This window comes from Eurosta solidaginis, chromosome 4 (genome assembly GCF_040869045.1).
Source record: "Eurosta solidaginis isolate ZX-2024a chromosome 4, ASM4086904v1, whole genome shotgun sequence".
NCBI lineage: Eukaryota > Metazoa > Arthropoda > Insecta > Diptera > Tephritidae > Eurosta > Eurosta solidaginis.
This window is the reverse complement of record NC_090322.1, coordinates 7,064,437-7,081,998: the sequence shown is the minus strand read 5'-3', so window position 1 is coordinate 7,081,998 and position 17,562 is coordinate 7,064,437. Positions and strand designations below refer to the sequence as shown.

The 17,562-nt window shown below is 38.6% G+C and overlaps 1 protein-coding gene across 2 annotated transcripts in view; it reads right to left on the bottom strand.

The window, feature by feature from the left end:
- Window positions 1–242: 242 nt before the first annotated feature.
- The window catches only part of Lgr4 (Leucine-rich repeat-containing G protein-coupled receptor 4), a 162,449-nt gene continuing 145,129 nt past the window's right edge, over window positions 243–17,562 (bottom strand). For both annotated transcript variants that reach the window (XM_067779896.1, XM_067779897.1), the window contains exons 16-19: window positions 4,606–4,750; window positions 2,704–2,858; window positions 1,899–1,972; window positions 243–1,552 (exon numbers count right to left, since the gene is read on the bottom strand). In XM_067779896.1, coding sequence (XP_067635997.1) covers window positions 1,230–1,552; window positions 1,899–1,972; window positions 2,704–2,858; window positions 4,606–4,750 — 697 coding nt within the window. In that variant the 3' untranslated portion in view covers window positions 243–1,229. The remainder of the gene's footprint in view (window positions 1,553–1,898; window positions 1,973–2,703; window positions 2,859–4,605; window positions 4,751–17,562) is intronic.

Below are 17,562 nucleotides of genomic sequence, written 5' to 3'. Positions count from 1 at the left end.
TAAAAATAAAAAAAAAATGTTTTCATACAAAAAAGCGATAAGGGCGTTTAATAAATACCATTTTTTGTTATTAATATTACTATTTCTTTAAACTTGTTTTTAAATTTCTTTCTTTCTCATGTAGTATAAATTTTTGTATTGAGAAAACTTTCTAAAATTTGTTTCTTTTATCACTCAAGTTTCGTTAAGTTCGAATCAATGTAATTAATTTATTGACGTTTTTTTTTTTAAGTACAACAGCAGTGACTCGAACACTTTTGAATTATTTTAACAAATGTGTTTTTTGTTTATTTGACTTAAAGGCTACTATTTTCATTTGTGCTTACGAACCCATTTTAAAATTTTTTAAAATGTTCGAATAGCTTTAGCTAGAGTATAAAATTTTAGTTATACATATGAGCATACATTAACCTGGGTCGATTTGTATGGACGAAAGTTAACCGATTTCGCGCCATCGATTTTTCGATAGGATTTGGGCTCAGGAAAAAAAGTACCACTACGCACACCCAAAAAATAATTTTCGAGCCTGCGAAAAAAAATGGCGAAAGGATAAATTTTTCGACCAAAACACTCCCTAAAACCCAAAGAATATATATTTTTTTTTTTTTCAAAAAACTGTTGTAAAAACTTTGGCGATAACAGTTTTTTGAACAAAAAAAAATATTTTTTGGGTTTTGGGGAATGTTTTGGTCGAAAAATTTACCCTTTCGCCATTTTTTTTTCGCAGGCTCGAAAATTATTTTTTGGGTATGCGTAGTGGAACTTTTTTCCTGAGTCCAAATCCTATCGAAAAATCGATGACGGAATATCGGTTAATAAATCGAGCCATATATTATAAATCGAGTACATATATTTACATACAAATGATTTATTTTTTCAAATACTTAACATAACACACAAAAACTATTTATGCAAAATATAAGGAACTTTCATACAACTATTTCGTTTTTCTTTCAAAAATTTGTATTTCATTATCATATAAATTCATTTCTTTTTACAGCATATGCTTTTCACTTTTCAACATTTTGTTTCGCGCTTATTTTCACTTAAAAATCTTAAAACTAAAAACAAAAGCAGTCTCTGGCACGTGCATATATACAAAATAAAAAAACTACAATATCCCACAATACTACTTAACAGTTCGTTTCTCTAACACTACCACCACGCCTACGTTTTTCCTCCTCTTCATACTCGTATCGATAGAAAGCACAACGCTTTCCCCTTACACATCAAACATAACTTAAGCGCCTACTCTGCGAGCGCTTACGGCCCAACGACGAATGACTATAATTATGACTATGACTATGTGAATGTGTGCGCATGCTGCTAAAATGACCCAAAGTCACACTCAAATTTGAATCGAATGCGCTTTGCGTTTGCGAGCGTGGATCGGTCATAAGTGAGCATGTATTGGGTACGTCTTTGAAGTAGCGTAAAAGCTGTTGCTTGAAGGCGGCTGTGGTCAGCGTATACAGTATCGGATTCAAAGCGGAGTTCACTGGCAACACGAGCACGGCGAGCCATGCGTAAAGGGCGGGTGATATTTGGAAGCCTAATTGAAGAAGAGATAAGTTAAATATTAATTGAATAATTAAAAATTATTTAATGCGTCTAATTAATAAATAAATATAAATAATAGAGCGCTTGTGTGTCTAGAAATAAAAATATAAACAGAAGGTGCATAATGTATCAAATTTTATATTAATTATAAGTGATTATTTAACTTATTTTGTTTTGTTGATTTACCGACAGGGTAGGTAAATAATATATATTGGAACGATTTTCCGTCATCCCATGTCAAATTTGGTTTCGAGACAAACCGGTTTCGGCGTTGTGCCTGTCGTTCCAATATACATGATTATTTAAAGTTAATTTGAAGCAAAAAATTTCTTACGCACCTGAAAGCGCAGCAACCTTGACAACAATGATGGGAAACCAGCACGCGCAATCTGTTATCACAATTACAGCAAAGCTAATTTATGTTCGAGAAGAAAGCAGACAGAAGAATATTTAATGAATAAATTTATAAACAAGCATCGCGAGACATAAATGAGTCATACAATTTTATCAATCGTTGCGCTATTGAACTATTTCAAAAAATTATGCATGGACTAACTTCAAAATTTCATTTAGAAATCGGTTCAAGAATTGAGCAGACAGTTTTTTAGAAATATTTTTCAATACTTAGGCTCAAGTGGCCTTCTTTTGTCATACAAATATAGCAACACCCCAAAAAACGGTTCCGGGTGCTTCTTGCAAGACTTTATGAGCAGTTTGGATGGATACTCCTTTTATAAAAACCTTATTCAAAAACTTCCTCTGTAAAATCGAGCTTAGATCAAAGGTTAAGAGAACCTGCTTTAAATATAAATTACTTTTATAAAAATTGCGGATGTATGTATGCAGAATCATGCGCCTAGAACTATGCATCATAATATGTATTTGTAACTACCGCCAGTGGCAAGCTTACGGCTGGCTTTCGATTGTTTTTAGGGCGTCCCCTGAAATTTTGGTGCGAATAAATCGCGAAAGCAAATTAGTTTCTTCGGAAAAAGGGACTATTTTGGAAATGGATTTTTTTTTTTTTTGACATCAAATTTTTCTTGCCTCTTTGTTTCTTTGAAGTAAACCACACTTTCTTCTCAGACCCCAAAGAATCAAAAAATGCACATCTAAACCAATTTAAAGTAAGAGTACACTTACCGCTTAGCCACAACATTCTCTCGTCCACTCAGCGTACTCCGCATGCCGCCACCCGAATCGCGTATTGCATGCAACATTCTTAAATAAGAATTCGATATGAAAATAAGCGAAACTGTATTGATAAGTATGAAAAGTAATGCCGAATACTCCCATCCCTGAAAAGAACAAAAAGCGGAAAGGAAATAAAAACAAAAGAAAGAAGGAAGTAGAAGTACGAACAATGAAAAATATGTAAATAAAATGTGCATATAGCAATAACAATAAGATTTTGCTAAAAAATCAAAAACTCTGGCGTTAAAAGATAAAAAAGTTTTTTTTGTGCGGATGGACATAACTGTAAACATATTGAGTAAAATTTTATTCGAAGTTTTCAAGCGAGCAGCATTTCAGTTGACAAAAGCTTAAAAGTGTGTGAGACCGCTATACCTGTCTCGACGGGCACTGGTTTTGGCGGTTGTTTGGTGTGGTTGGAATAGGTGAATAAATTTAAATCATACCCCAGAGAGCCTAAAGGTATACTTTATTTTTAGTTGGGGGCCAAAACAGACTTCCTTGTTATATTTATTCTTAAATAATACTCCAGATACTTATGGCGAAGCCCTACGTGTGCAGTTGTTGTAATATTCCTTTTAACACTTCAAAGTAAAAAAATAAAATTGACCCTAATTGACTTTATAACAAACTTATTTATGAAGTGAGTCCCAGCGGCGCTTTAGAAAGCATTGAAAATTAAATGCAAACAATTTTTATCTTTGAGCTTGCGTTTGGCATAATCTGATTTTTTACTCACTTTTTCCTTGTTTGATTTTTTGGCCTTTTTTCTGAGGAGGGTCTAACGAAAGTTCGTTTCGTTGTGAAGCGACAAAAACAAAATTTTAGTTAAAACTTTAACATTCAATAAATTAGCCGAGCTAAATCTCAGCTAGACATATCACACTCGAAGTATCTCCCAAACCACTAAGAGGCGACCTCGCTTAGAAGAACTTTTTTTTTTCAAATTGAAAAGTTTCTTCTAAAGTATTTAGTTATGATTTTGCCGGGATTTGAACGCAGGGCCTTACGTGTGTTTGTAGCGACAAAGACACTTCCCGAAAGCTTTGGGGAGTACTATCGATGTTGATGGTCCTTTGTCAGATATATATCCGATGACAAGCACTATTAATGTGCAAGCCCGACCTTCTCGGAAACGATTTAATGCGACCTCATTGAACCTGCTAGGCGATCCCGCCCACACCCCCTACTTCCATGAGGAGCTTGGGTTCGCCAAATCCTCTACTGCTAAAAAACAAGTTTCGCCACGGGTAAGTGAGAGTTGACAATTGGATTGGAGAAGCTATATATGGCGCTGGCAAACTCTGTAAAGGGTTGCACTACACAACCCCATGAAAGATTTTCGTCGCCTTTTATGACAGACATACCTAACGCGAGTATATTCTCAGCCCTCTAACCAGCTGAATGTAGATGGAGCCTCTTCAAACAGATGTATGTTGGGATGCCAAGGAACTAATCAAAATCAACTAATTTTTTGCTTTTTCAGCACGTAACGGATTTAATAGAGTTGTAATAGATAAATATCTTTGTGTTGCTAAGCCTTAAGCATTCCAGTATTTGAAGTCGTGATATTCCTACTGGTCTCACAGAAACTAGGAAGTAGCTTTCGATACATCCTGCTTTGGATTACTCGGTTACTCTCCATTAAAATATTGTGCAATCATTCAACGGCAGCGAACCTCATTTCGTATATGAATAGAAGACAAAAAACACAAGAGCGAAAAAAGAATGCAACTTCTGGGCAACTAAGCATCATTTTGTTAGCCCCCTCATTGGCCTTCATTTTTGGATAGAGCTTAACTATATTTTTCCCCTACTACTACTTTTTACTATTTTTCATTTAGTGCTTACCATCGCAAAAGGGTCGTGTATATGTAATGATAAACAAACGCCGTTTGTACCATAGAAATGACTGCCGAAATATTTTATGGGTAGAAAAGGTACCGCAGCCAACACAAAGGAAATGCTCCAAAGCAAAACGAGGCGAAAAGCAATCCTGTAAATAAATAAAAAATATTAAAGGTCACTAATAACAATTTAAGCTATACGTACATACAAAGAAAATAAGTTAATAAAATATAGGGGAAGATACTGAATGCCGAAAAATTGTAGCATTATTGACTTTTCACTAATCTTTATTTCCGATGTACCGTATATAAATATATTTATTTTAGCGAAATTTTTCTCGGAAGCTATACAAAGTGCCCTTCGTTTCAAAGTGAAAGAAAATGTGAATTTGCTTCTTTTCGACGTCTTTATCATCAGCTTTCAAGGTCACTGGGTATATGAGTGGCATTTATTTCGTGCGGACATTATTTATTTAGGCTGTTTGCTTTATATCTGATAAGACTTAAGTCCTCACATTACTTTCACGAAAAATTCTATTTTTTTTAAGCAGTTAAAAAATATAAAATACAAGGTGTGTCAGATACGAATATATAGGATGAGTTCGTGGAACAGTCGAGAAGCTCTGACAGCCACCTTAGGAAGCGTTGCGTTAAACAAAGCAAGAAAAATATGAGTTGTGAATTCAAAAATTTGGGCTTGCAAGTATATTGCTTAAAATACGATTGCACATTCTTTTAGGCGCACTGTTTTTATACTCAGCTGAGCAGAGCTCACAGAATATATTAACTTTGTTCGCATAACGGTAATTCGTAACGGCAAAAATTAATCGAGATAGATATAGACTTCTATATATCAAAATGATCTGGGCGAAAAAAGAAATTTATTTAGCCATGTCCGTCCGTCCATCCGTCCGTAAACACGATAACTTGAGTAAATCTTGAGGTATCTTGATGAAATTTGGTATCTGGGTTCCTCGGCACTCATCTCAGATCGCTATTTAAAATGAACGAAATCGGACTATAACCACTTTTACGATATCGAAAATTTCGCAAAACCCAAACAGTGCGATAATTCATTACCAAAGACGGATAAAGCGATGAAACTTGGTAGGTGGGTTGACCTTATGACGTAGAATAGAAAATTAGTAAAATTTTGGACAATGGGAGTGGCACCGCCCACTTTTGAAAGAAGGTAATTTGAAAGTTTTGCAAGCTGTAATTTGGCAGTCGTTGAAGATACCATGATGAAATTTGGCAAGAGCGTTACTCCTATTCCTATATGTGAGCTAAAAAAAAAAATTTTAAAAGTCAAATTTTAACACAAAATTTAATATCTTTACAGTATATAAGTAAATTATGTCAACATTCAACTCCAGTAATAATATGGTGCAACAAAATACAAAAATAAAAGAAAATTTCAAGATGGGCGTGGCTCTGCCCTTTTTAATTTAATGTGTCTAGGATACTTTTAACGCCTTAAGTCGAACAAAAATTAACCAATCCTTGTGAAATTTGGTAGGGACATATATTCTATGACGATAACTGTTTTCTGTGAAAATGGGCGAAATCGGTTGAAGCCACGCCAAGTTTTCATACACAGTCGGCCGTCGGTCCTTCCGCTCAGCCGTTAACACAATAACTTGAGCAAAAATCGATATATCTTTACTAAACTCAGCTCACGTAATTATCTGAACTTTCTGACTATCTGAACACTTTATCTTGGTATAAAAAATGGCCGAAATCCGACTATGACCACGCCCACTTTTTCGATATCGAAAATTACGAAAAATGAAAAAAAATGCCAAAATTCTATACCAAATATGAAAAAAGGGATGAAATATGGTAATTGGATTGGTTTATTGACGCAAAATATAACTTTAGAAAAAACTTTGTAAAATGGGTGGTACACCTACCATATTAAGTAGAATAAAATGAAAAAGTTCTGCAGGGCGAAATCAAAAGCCCTTGGAATCTTGGCAGGAATACTGTTCGTGGTATTACATATATAAATAAATTAGCGGTACCCGACAGATGATGTTCTGGGCAACCCTGGTCCACATTTTGGTCGATATCTCGCAATCGCCTTCACATATAAAACTAAGGGCCACTCCCTTTTAAACCCCTCATTAATACCTTTAATTTGATACCCATATCGTACAAATACATTCTAGAGTCACCCTGGTCCACCTTTATGGCGATATCCCGAAAAGGCATCCACCTATAGAACTAAGGTCCACTCCCTTTTAAAATGCTCATTAAACCTTTCATTTGATTCCCATCTCGTACAAAAACATTCTAGAGTCACCCCTGGTCCACCTTTATGGCGATATCTCGAAAAGGCGTCCACCTATAGAACTAAGGTACACTCCCTTTTAAAATGCTCATTAAACCTTTCATTTGATTCCCATCTCGTACAAACACATTCTAGAGTCACCCCTGGTCCACCTTTATGACGATATCTCGAAAAGGCGTCGACCTGTAGAACTAAGGCCCACTCCCTTTACAAATACTCATTAACACCATTCATTTGATACCCATATCGTACAAACAAATTCTAGAGTCACCCTGGTCCACCTTTATGGCGATATCTCGAAAAGGCATCTACCTATAGAACTAAGGTCCACTCCCTTTTAAAATGCTCATTAAACCTTTCATTTGATTCCCATCTCGTACAAACACATTCTAGAGTCACCCCTGGTCCACCTTTATGGCGATATCTCGAAAAGTCGTCGACCTGTAGAACTAAGCCCCACTCCCTTTACAAATACTCATTAACACCATTCATTTGATACCCATATCGTACAAACAAGTTCTAGAGTCACCCTGGTCCACCTTTATGGCGATATCTCGAAAAGGCATCCACCTATAGAACTAACGTCCACTCCCTTTTAAAATACTCATTAACACCTTTCATTTGATTCCCATATCGTACAAACACATTCTAGAGTCACCCCTGGTCCACCTTTATGGCGATATCTCGATAAGGCGTCGACCTGTAGAACTAACGCCCACTACTTTTTAGATACTCATTAACGCCTTTCATTTGATTCCCATATAGTACAAGCACATTCTAGAGTCACCCCTGGTCCACCTTTATGGCGATATCTCGAAAAGGCGTCGACCTGTAGAACTAAGGCCCACTCCCTTTACAAATACTCATTAACACCATTCATTTGATACCCATATCGTACAAACAAATTCTAGAGTCACCCTGGTCCACCTTTATGGCGATATCGCGAAATGGCGTCCACCTAAAGAACTATGGCCCACTCCCTTTTAAAATACTCTTTAATACCTTCCATTTGATACCAATGTCATACAAACACATTTCAGTGTTTCCCTAGGTTCATTTTCCTACATGGTGATTTTTCCTTATTTTGTCACCAAAACTCTCAGCTGAGTATGTAATGTTCGGTTACACCCGAACTTAGCCTTCCTTACTTGTTGCATTTAATTTTAAGTCTCTGGTGTACTAGGTGATTTCTAGCTACTCTTGGAAATTTCAAGCTCATTTCTAACTGAAAGGGTCTCTTGGTTAAGGTTGCCATTTGAGTTGAGAATTAATCACTCATCCTGCATGAACGAAGAATGTTTCCTTGTTCCTTCCTTCAAAAAAACGGCGGTAATTTAGACAACTTCTGTCTGAAAAAGTTCTTATTCATAATAAGGTTTCCGCTTTCCTAATGATCACAGAAGTGCAAAGTTTATGCAAAAAAATACGGGATTAGAGAAAAATATGTTGTTGCAAAAATGAGAGAAGTCGATCTGTTACCCGACACTCCATTAGAAGACATTAAAGAAATCGCAAAAATGCGTCCAGAAGTTATGTTGGATATGTACAATGCAGCAGCTTGTGTTAATTGACAAAAGCAAAGACCCGAACTCGTCATCAGCAGTTATGTACGCTCAAAACATCCGGAAAACTTTTTGAAAGGCTCATAAAACCATGTATCGCATACTACGTAAAACAAGCAGGAGGACTATCACCCAGGCAACATGGCTTCAATATGCACTATAGGCGCAATTGAAGACGTCTTTAGCATAATGCTAAATCCAAGCAAGTTGTCTTCCTTGGCTTGTCCTAAGAAATGCTTTCAACAGTGCGAGAAGGGCAGAAATTCTGTCTGCGTTAGAGCAGCAATTCCCAATACATACCATGCTACCTACAGCGCGTCAGCAGAAGCTACCTCAGTGATCTCAACCTTATATGTCCATTATATGCTTAACATGAAGGTCACATGAGGAGCAGCGCAAGGATCAATTCTTGGCAATAAGCTCTACGTATGTCGGGTTCACGTTGCTGTACAGTACACACATACCACTTCTACGAAGATTTCCAACCGTACCTTAAACACTGTGCATATAGTGCTAATGGCATGCTTGTGCGTTCGACTACTTGTATTGTAGGGTTTTTTTTTTTTTTTTTTTGTGTTATTAATTTCAATAGGTTTTTTCTGTTTTCATTTAATTTTGATAGGTTTTTTTGTTTTTTTTTCCCCACAATACGTTACAGGGCTTTTCTCGTACTTCCACCGGTTGGAGAGGCCTTGTCTCCAATCCGTGTATAAACCCTGATTACATGTGAGACGTTTACACTCATACTCGTTGTTTCTACAGTTGGAGAGGCCTTGTCTCCAATCCGCAGGTTTGTCGTTGCGCGTATGTTGACTGCTTTTGGTCGCACGGTTGAAGAGGCCGTGTATCCAATCCGTGCTTTATTCCTTCACCTGGGGCAGTATTCGAACGGTTGAAGAGGCCTTGTCTCCAATCCGTCGCCTGGTTTACTAGTACATTACCTACATATATTACGGTCTTTTCTTATTTTATCATTCTCACGCCGCTAATTATACGGAAGCCTTGCATCCAATACGTGCTCAGCTCGACCCCCTCCACCTTTGCAGTTTGTTCTCCACCCACACAACTCGACTGTTCAATGTTCGCTGCTGCGCCGTAGCCTTTCAAGACTTCGTAGACACTTCATTATTTCCGCTATTACATCGCATGCCGCGGACCATTTTACTTTGCTTTGTAGCATGCATCCAACAATTGTTTCAGGAGTGTAATCCTCTCCAAATATTCTGCACAATTTGCATCTCGAGCTATAGAACCTAGGACACTCGAAAAATACATGGTAAACATCTTCTACTGTATCGCCACCACAGTGATCGCATATGTTGTTAGGCTCGTGATTGAATCGGTGCAAGTATTCCTTAAAGCATCCGTGACCACTCAGAAACTGTGTGAGGTAGAAATCTACCTCGCCGTGCTTTCTAGATATCCATATATTAATATCTGGGATACCTCGGTGTGTCCAGCGTCCATTTGTTGAGGCATTCCACCTGAGCTGCCAGTTCTGCACGCTTAGCTCTCGTGCTCCGTCACATGAGCTTTGTTCCCGATAAATCGTCGCTGCTTCTTTTGCTAATATGTCTATAGGACACATTCCTGCGATGATTAGTGCTGCGTCGTCAGATACAGTTTTAAAGGCGCTACAGACGCGTAGTGCACACAGGCGGTAAGTCGACTTTACCCCGCGGAAGTGTGATTTATACTCCGTGGCCTGATGCCAAACAGGAGCCCCGTAAAGTATTTGGCTTTTTACAACGCCAGCCAGAAGTTGACGCCGTCGTTGCTTTGGTCCTCTTGCATTTATCATTATCCTAGATAATGCTGCTACGGTTTTTGCTACCTTTCCATTGGCATACTCTAAGTGGGTTTTGAATGACAACCCCCTGTCTATCACAACCCCCAAGTATATTATTGCAGGCAGCGTGTCGATGTCATGGCGGCCGATTTTTATAGTGACCTGCTCCACCCTTTTCCTACTTGATATGAGTACAGCCTCTGTTTTTTGTTCCGCCAGCTGCAGTCCATTTTTCGTAAGCCACGATTGAACCATCGCTATGCTTGTATTATATTTGGCGCATATTTCGCCTAGGTGCTTGGCCGTGATTACCAACGCGATACTGTCCGCGAAGGTGATAATTTTCACCCCATTGGGTACCTTGAGGCGCAATACTCCGTCGTACATAATGTTCCAAAGCAGTGGACCGAGCACGGAGCCTTGAGGAACAGCGCCTGTGACGTGGGGCTTTTCTACTCCAGCAGCCATTTCATATTCCAGCACTCTACCTTCAAAGTAGCTGCGTATGATCCTACGCAGGTAAAGGGATATGCCTATCTGGTCCAGCGTGTCTAGAATTTTTGCCCAATTGGCAGTGTTGAAGGCATTTTTCTCATCTAAAGTAACGATAAGGCAATATTCCTTAGAGCCTTCGAGCCATCGAGTGCCACTTCCACTTCGCCATGTTCGCAGCTTGAATGGTAGATCTTCCTTTCCTAAACCCAAAATGGTTATCGGAAATACCACCCATATCTTCAATTTTTTTTTCGAGTCGATTATAGAGGACTCGCTCAAGAACTTTACCGGTGGAGTCGAGCAGGCAAATGGGCCTGTAGCTAGATGGTTCCGCCGTATTTTTACCAGGCTTTGGCAGCAGTACCAGCTTTTGTCGTTTCCATATTGTAGGAAATGTCCCCTCAGCCAAGCATGCATTAAATAGTTTCGCAAATGTTGGCGTATTATAAGTGAGAGCTAGTTTGAGTGCTCTGTTTGGTACCCCGTCCGGGCCAGGAGACTTGCGGTCTTGCAATCTATTCACCGCTTGAAGGACCTCGACGACGGTAACCTCGTCAAATGAGTATAGTGCGGCGCCTGGTGTGGGAGAAACTAGCTCCCTTTGCGTGGGAAATAAAGTATATACCACGTTTCTGAGAAAAGAGGGGCATGTTGACATCGCCTCTCCTTTGTGTTTCAATTTCTTAAAAACCAATTTATAAGCTGTGCCCCAAGGGTCATTCTCGACGTCATCGGAAAGCTTAAAAAAGCATTCGCGCTTACTATCCTTTATTGCTCTCTTAAGTGCGAGTCGCGCTCTTTTGTAGGTAGCTCTGCACTCTAGAAATTCCGGTCTCCCTCTGGCTCGTTGATAGCGCCTCCTAGCCTGAATACACTCTCTCCTTAGGGAATGTATGCGCTCGTTCCACCAAAATGTGGAACAATGTTGTTTGCGCTTGGGCTTTCTAGTCATTGACGCATCGCATGCTGCTCTAATATCCGCCATTAATTTATTCGCCATGTCGTTAGCACTTCCTCTATGTTCGACTGTTGTCAACATTAGCTTGAATATGTCGGGGTCAAAAGTATTGATATTCCAACATCTGTTTTTTAAGGGTGGCTGTATAGTGGGCCGGCCTCCCCCCTCGAGGTTGATGTCCACCACAATCGCTGAGTGATCGCTTTGGGTATAGCAATCACTGATTTTCCACTCAGCCAACCTGTAGAGATTGGCGCTGACAAACGTTATGTCGATTACGGAGCCGAGCTCGTTTCTTAAGAAGGTGTTTTGCCCACCCACGTTAAGGAGCGCTACATCAAGGCATGCTCAATACAAATGTGTAGGTACATATTTGTGTCGAGTTGTATGTAGGTATGTAAGTATGTAAGCTTGAAGTAAATATGTATGTAAGAATATGTGTAGAATAATTTAGTATAAATAAGCTAACAATATTTGAATAAAGAAGCATTCACTCATTCGCACTTACACCTCACAAAACAGACAATTCATTTTCCACCTTTTATATGGCGATGCTTTGCCGGATACGGATCCGGTACGCTCTGGTAGCACAGCACCATTAAGGTACTAGCTCGACCATCTCGGGAACGATTTGTATGGCCCCATTAAACCTTCAGGCCATCCCTCCCTACCCCACCCCTAAGTTCCATAAGGAGTTTGGGGTCGCCAGAGCCTCGTCTGTTAGTGAAACGGGATTCGCCGCTCGAAGGTGAGGTTGACAATTGGGTTGGAGAAGCTATATATTTCGCTACACAACCCCTTGAACCCCTTGGTCCTGACCTGTGGAGCGCCAGTTACGATGAAATGTTCAATCTTAAAATGCCTGATGATTCATTCTTAATTGAATACGCAGACGGTATTTGCTGCAGTCATAATATCCGGAACCACAGAAGAAGCACGCATAAGGCTCAATCTAGTCATGGTACGCACAAAGAAGTGGCTAGACTTGCATGGACTTCAATTGGCAGCAGAAAAAACAAAGTTGATGCTCCTAACAAATCACAAACCGCTGTTGTTGTTGTTGTTGTAGCGATAAGGACACTCCCCGAATGCCTTGGGGAGTGTTATCAATGTTGATGGTCCTTTGCCGGATCCAGATCCGGTATGTTCGGGTACCTAGCCCGACCATATCGGGAACGATTTGTTATGAACACATGCGACCTTCTAGGCCATCTCATCCCCTACATCCATGAGGAGTTCGGGGTCTCCAGAGGCTCGGCTGTTAATGAAACAGGATTCGCCACGGATAGGTTAGGTTGACAATTGGGTTTGGAGAAGCTATATATTGCGCTGGCAACCTGAAAGGGTTGCGCTACACATCAAAGAAGGTAGTCAGCTATTTATGAGTAAGTTTAGATTCCTGACTAACATATTGGGCGCAAATTCAACATGCGACTGAGAAGGCATCTAAACAGATATCGTTGCTAAGCAGACTGATGGCAAACATCGGAGGACCAACAGAAAGCAAGGATCTGCCGTACAAGTGATTAACGGAACATTCTTCATCGACCTATTAGCGCTGGAAAGCAGGTTATGGGAAACAAAAAAGCAGGCATATCAAGAGCACATGATATCGTTAGCAAAGAAAACAGGTAAAAAACGTTTAGGTTGTGGCAAGAGGGGTCGTAAAATAAACAACTAGGCAGATGAACGACGAAACTAATAACAGATGTTAAAGCATGGAGCAAAAGAAGATTTTGCGAAATAAACTACTGCAATACCTAAATGCTCTCCGGACACGGGTACTTCTAAATATATTTGCACAGGATAAAAAAGCCCGAAGGCGATGTTAAACACACATTCTTCAAATGCTCGCAATGCAGCCAGAACCCACAATTGCTCGAAAAGAGAATCGAAGAATCGGCCAAATCACAGTCGACAGTGTTACAGAAAAAATGCTGAGCGGCCCAAAAGAGTGGCAAAAAATTAATAACTTCGCATAAACCATATTCAGAGCAAGAAAGCGGGACCTGGACGCAGGAACAACAGTAAGCTCTTAAAAAACGAGCCAGCGGCATATCCCTTTAGGCGGTAGATAGTTCACATATTTAGAGAACAATGGTTGTTATTCTTACCAGACCGAGAAGAACCGCATCAACTATGCGAATTTTTACTTGCTATGTAATGTCAATGAATTTGTACCATGTAAAGCTGAAAATTACATGTTTCAATTAGGCTGATTGACTTAGAATTAACAATCTTCATAATCGTTCCTTTAGCACAAGCATTGCATAATCTAGTAAGGGTGCTCCATAAATACGTGCTGACTAGGCACATAAAATAAATGATAAGAAAAACTACAAAATATGTACTCACGTCAATTGAATACTGAATTAGAAGTAAGCACGCTTATATAAATACGGTACCAAAGCCATAAAATGCCAACATCTCAGCCAGTAGAATACATAACGTCCCAACACTAACCACAGCTCAGTGGCTCATGCCATAACTGAGTGGCTAATAAAGTAAATGAAGAGCACGGCATTCGGCGACTAGCAGGATACAAACAGCAGTAGCAGCAGTCGACGTGAGCAAGAATGCGAGAGCACGAAAGAACAAATATGCAGTCAACGCAATGAAGTCGTTCTACACATTCCCACACTTGTAGGATAATAGGTGACCAAAGCGGACGAAGAAGAAAGTAGCCATCAGCAGTCACGTTTTGTTTATCTGCACGCAGCAAGTTGGCGAAGTGCAGAGACAATATTAAGAATAGGGATGTTGCAAGAAAGCAAAATCGTGTGAAGCAAGCTTCACAAAATTCTATTAGGTCACATTCACCACTTACCACAGCAGAATTTGTTAAACTACCACTGTCTGTATTTGTTATTTAACAATTATTTGTACACTTTTTATTCAGCTAATGTGTTCAGAATTTACATTTTTACACTCTAAAACTACAATCAGTGTATTTTGTGTGCTTAAATTTTGTTAAAACTTGTGTTAAAGTTTTTGGTGTGGTGGAAGTGGCCTACTACAATTTTGTTACGCTCCGCTGCTTTCCACCGAAGTTTGCGCCTGCAACATCTCTATTCTTAATATTGTCTCTGGAAGTGCATGTGTGTTACAGTGTGCGTGCATAGTGCTTAAAGCGTAAGGCTACGGCTTTGAAATATTCAATGTAAACAAATAAATATGATGGATATGTATCAGCTATGAATAAGTAGAAGAAGAAACAATTTTGTTCAAAGTGCTGTTCTTTTTATACTCAGCGTGCTTTGCACACAGAGTATATTGACTTTGATTGGATAACGGTTGGTTGTACAGATATAAAGGAATCGAGATATACATAGATTTCCATATATCAAAATCATCAGTATCGAAAAAAATTGGACTGAGCCATGTCCGTCCGTCCGTATGTCCGTTAACACGATAACTTGAGTAAATATTGAGATATCTTCACCAAATTTGGTGCACGGACTTATGAGCGAAATCGGATGATAACCACGCCCACTTTTTATATATATAACATTTTGGAAAACACAAAACCTGATTATTTAGTAAATAATACACCTAGAAAGTTGAAATTTGAAGCGTGGGATGGTATATTGAGACTCTTGATAAAAATTTAAAAAAACAGTTTAAAATGGGCGTGGCACCGCCTACTTGTGATAAAATCAATTTTATAAAATAAAAAATAAATGTAAGGCGCGATAACCTCCGAAGAGATTTTAGGCCGAGCTTCTCTTCCAATTTGCGTCGTGCTCCTTTTTTTAATTGTTCCTACAAATTGGCGGGACGGGACCTACTTGTTTTATGCCGACTCCGAACGGCATCTGCGAGGCAGATGAGTTTTCACTGAGAGCTTTTCATGGCAGAAATACATTCGGAGTGCTTGCCAAACACTGCCGAGGGGCGACCCCCCTTAGACAAATTTTCTTCTAATTGAAAACCCTTATTTCTAAAATTTTGATGTTGCTTTGCCCAGGGTGTGAACCCAGGGCATTCGGTGTGGTAGGCGGAACATGCTACCATCACACCACGGTGGAATCAATTTTACAAATATTATTAATCATAAATCAAAAGTCGTTAACCTATCGTAACAAACTTCGGCATAGAGGTTGCCTTTACTATAAGGAATGCTTTGAAGAAAAATTAACTAAATCGGTTAAGGACCACGCCCACTTTTATATAAAAGATATTTAAAAGGGTCGTGGACGAATAAAATAAGCTATATCTTTGCAAAAAAGAGCTTTATATCAATGGTATTTCATTTCCCAAGTGGATTTATAACAATAAATAGGAAAAACTTCATATTAAAAAAATGGGCGTGGCACCGACCCTTTTATGACTAAGCAATTTTCAATGTTTCGGGAGACATAACTCGAAGAAAAATTAACATATCGTAATGAAATTGTGTACACAAATTTCCCTTTAGCAGAAAATATTTATACTAAAATGGACGGGATCGGTTAAAGACCACGGCAATTTAGATGTAAAACAAGTTTAAAAGGGTCGTAGACTAGAATAATAAGCTATAACTTATCTATGATATTTCACTTACCAAGTTTTATTGTAAGAGGAAATGGGGAGATATTTTTCTTTTAAACGGGCGGTGCCACGTGTTATGTAGAAAAGTAATTTATCTGAAATGAAATGTACAATTGAAGCTCACGCTGTGTATATAATGTTCGGTTACACCCGAACTTAGACACAAGTAATACCACACTTTGAATGAAAAAGAACTATTTTGAAGAGTTTAGCGTTCTTAAACTTTCAGTCAATCAATTTTTAAGTAATTGGGCACTCAAACAAAGACACACTCACTCTATAAAACTAAGAATAGCGTCCCGAACTTGTTGATTGATTAAAAAAAAAAATTGTTTGAAAATCGTCAGATTTTGACAAGGAGCGATATAAAACTGTTGAATTTTGGCTATTAGGAGGCTATTTATGCTAACCCCAAAACCCTAATTGATTTTAGAATCTAAATCTTAGATAAAGCTGAATTTAGGTATCGCGGGATAAGATAGCAAAGCCAAGCACTTCATAAACAGCCAATAGGAGGCAGGAGCCGAGCGTCTTGTTCTCATATAATACATCTCAAATTATTTGTTCCTTCATCCTGAAATTATGTTGCGATAATTTACAAGACAACAACCGTATTTGGTTCCCAGTAAGATTATTCAATCAGAAATGTGGAATTCAAGAGCGAAGTAAAATTTTAATACAAAGTAAACCAAAAGAAGGCGACCACATAAGCTACTGCTCCACATCATTCGGATGCTTCGGATGCTGGGATTTACGTGGTTGATAACCGCACCACAAAGCTTTATAGCTTTACAGATTCCGCCACCCAGTTGTCAACCTCACCTAGAAGAAGAAGGAAATCCTTCTACAAATATGAATGTATAAAAAATATATTCCAAGTGGGTTGAGAGCGGTCTGGCTTAAAAGGTTCAAATCACCATTTTTAATCGTTCCGGAGATGTGTTTTAATGTTACTGGTGGTCAACCTCGATAACAAGAATAGATCAAGCAAGATATACATGTTTGGGTTTCGTGCGTATTTCTTCACACCCAGATATCTGCCGAGCGGTGCAAATATTGTGAAAATTTTGATCCATGTTGCAATCCTGATTTCGATGATTATGGAAACATGGAATAAAATAAAAAACATATACAGCTGCAAGGCAGATGAGTTCTAACTGATAAGGTTTTTTTTCAACCGCTACCGGCTGGGGGAAGTCCTTTTAAAAAACTTTTTTCTACATATTTATTAAATTAATTTATTATTAATTATTTTCTTTTCCTTATTGACTACAAAATTATTTAGTCAAATAAAAACAATGGTGCGCTTATGGATAAACCGTAAAACAACAAAC